Genomic DNA, 2,891 nt, shown 5'->3' on the forward strand with positions numbered 1-2,891 from the left:
ATTTTCTGCCTCACCTGCCTAATCCCAGCACCTGGCAATGCTAGATGAGCTCTGGTTAATGGAGAGGGAGGGCAGAAAGGCCCAGGTTTAATCCATGGGGCAGCAGCCCACGTAATGAGGATATTTATTCACGCCCAGTTTAGCCTTTGTCTCTGCACCTAGTATAGACTTCCAGTCCCTGGCTTCTCAATTCCCTGTTTTATTTTTTTGTTTTATTCTGGGAGACAACATGTCCTAACAGGGTTGAATCAACCTCAAGATTGCTTTGGAGTTGAGCTGGGTGTTTCAAAACCATCAGGAGCAAAAGGTTCCACCAAACCACTTGTCTTCTTTAAGTCGAGAAAGAGAGAGAGAGAGAGAGAGAGAGAGAGAGAGAGATATTTAGGAATCCAGTATCACTTTTGATGGGATAATAACAAAGCTATGGTGAACTATAAAGCTATGCCCTTCCCAATGCCCCCAAATTATAGACATGGTCATTTTATAAGCATCAACCCTTTAAAGTTCAAGTTTTCAAATTTCCTGGAAGTCACTTTCACACTCTCAGTGGCCCCTAAACCACAGATTGGGTGCAATCTTCTTTGCTTGAGATTCTAGAATTCTCTAATATTTTTGACAATAAGATGGTAATATTTTTTCTCAGGCTTGCAAAACAACGTTACGAGCCTGTACTCCATATCTGAAGCAAAGAAAGGAATACAGCTTCCAGAGTGAAGAAGATCAAAGGAACCCCAAACTCTGCCGGCAGCTGGTGAGTGAAGGAGGGTAGGAGAGAATTCTCCCAGAGGTCTCTGTACTCCCGGTGTTCATGCAGAAGGTGGCTGGGCACCATCAGGGAGTTATCCCTCATAAAACCACTCGGGCCAATTATGTTTCAATTGCAATTGACCCATAACCAAACGTAAATGGCTAAATGCCTGGAGGATTATGAACAAAGCATATTGGCAGTTCCAGTACAGATCAGTTAATGAACACAGGCAATGGCACCTCCAACTCTGAGAATCTGAAGATTCCTTGTCTTTATGCTTTGCATTTGACCACTGTCGACACATTCTGTACTCGAGGAGGTTTGCTGACTCCCTCCTTCATCTGTACCTTTGCTGATTTCTTTCAGAGCCACTATCATCCAGAGCTCCTGCAGTACTTCTACGCAAATAAAATTCTGTAAACACAGCAGCCAGGCAGTGGTTCCACGTGAGCACATTTCGGGATGGCTGATGGTCCCTTTTTTAACTCTTTAAATGCTTCTGTTCGCCTCTTGTGATTGTAATAGAAAAGGAGAGCAATTGATGGCAAAAACAACAATGTGGAATTGTATAATGATATCCAAAGTAAATTTAAATTGCTTACATTTGTCATTTTCTCCCTATACAAAGTGGATGAGACATTTAAAGTACATGTAGATTTAATGATTATTTCTCAGCTTTTTTCTTCTTAAGTTCAACGCTGTCATCTATCTTTTATTTTTAATTTCTGAGGCTTAGGAAAATAACTGTTACCTTAAGTATTTTTTAAATCTGCTATTGATACTTTGCTGTTTGCTACTGACATCTTTTTTTGGCAAGACCTATTTAAAGTTGGTCAAGGTACTAAGAAGATGATTTAGAGGGGTATCTTTAGCTTCTCATAATCTTCAACACCCATTGCCTACGAGATCGTTCCAAATAAGAATTAATAAAGAGAAAAACAATCTATAAAGCATGTGCTGAAAAACCTCAGGTCGATGGCAGTGTATGGAATAATAACAATAATAACAATAAGTACCATTTATTGGGAATGTTTATAATTTATTGGACACTAAGTGCTGTGCAAGTTTTATTTAATAAAACAACACTACGATAAAAGTACTGTTATTATCCTAATTTGATAAATGAGAAAACTAAGGCAAAGAGAAATTAAGTAACTTGCTCAAGATGACCCAGTAAATAATGGAGCCATAATTCAAGTCCATGTGGTCTGACTTCTGGAGCCTGCATTCAACTAACATACCTTATTGCCTTGTTATGGAATAATTGATGGATGGTTAGAAATGTAAGAAAAAAACGTGCTCCAAATCACTCTTTCTGTTCTCCTTCTAAGACTGACTTGGGCTGTTGGGTCATGTCAACAGAAGCATTTGTATCTTGATGAGGGTTGTTGCGGCAGATCCCGAAGAAAGCCATAGTCCCTTAGTTCGAGCCCTAGATTATTGGACCATTCGAAGCGGAGTTGCTTTTCAACTCGTGGGAGGGACTCCCGTGCTACTGCTAACACTGTTCAAACCTTGAAAACAGGTGAGAAAGTATAAGAGAATTGTCCTGGACCTGCTGGTGCATGGACTGTATGACCCCGTGAGTTCTGAAGTCATCCACGAGAGTATGAAGACTCTGACCACCATCCTGGGAAAGAGCCAGGGGAAAGGTTTGGGCTCCTTCTTCATAGACATCACTCTTCAAACCAGGACTCTATTAGATGATGTAAGTGAGACAGCTCAGAAAAATTCTGGGCTATGAAAGTCTAAGTGGGATTAGAATTGTGAGCCCTGGGGAGTGTGTTGCTCAGGACACAAGATCTCTGTTATTCACTTACTTGTTCACAAATCTTACCGAAAGACTCAGTACTGTGCTGAGGGCTATGGAAGATATAAAGAAGATTAGGATTCCAAAACTACTCCTCGAGTTTTCATTGTAATAGAGAAGTGAATATATGTACACTGATGAGGATGACAACAATACCAGTATGTATTCAATGCTCTCTTATAAATGTAACAATAACAGTGGTTAGCATCTAGTGAGCTCTTACTGTGTGCCAGGCACGGTGCTAGGCAATTTACACGGATTATCTCATACAGTCTTCAATAACCCTATGAGGTTGGCACTATTATTATTTTCACTTTATAGATGAGGAAACCA

General features: G+C 40.2%; 1 protein-coding gene across 1 annotated transcript in view; it reads left to right on the top strand.

Annotated features, from left to right (window-relative positions):
- The window catches only part of MRO (maestro), a 21,584-nt gene that overhangs the window by 12,396 nt on the left and 6,297 nt on the right, over positions 1 to 2,891 (top strand). Inside the window, exon 5 of the mRNA XM_006920088.3 lies at positions 2,274 to 2,456. Within this exon, the coding sequence (XP_006920150.1) occupies positions 2,274 to 2,456 (183 nt within the window). The remainder of the gene's footprint in view (positions 1 to 2,273; positions 2,457 to 2,891) is intronic.

Source organism: Pteropus alecto, unplaced genomic scaffold, assembly GCF_000325575.1.
Source record: "Pteropus alecto unplaced genomic scaffold, ASM32557v1 scaffold146, whole genome shotgun sequence".
NCBI lineage: Eukaryota > Metazoa > Chordata > Mammalia > Chiroptera > Pteropodidae > Pteropus > Pteropus alecto.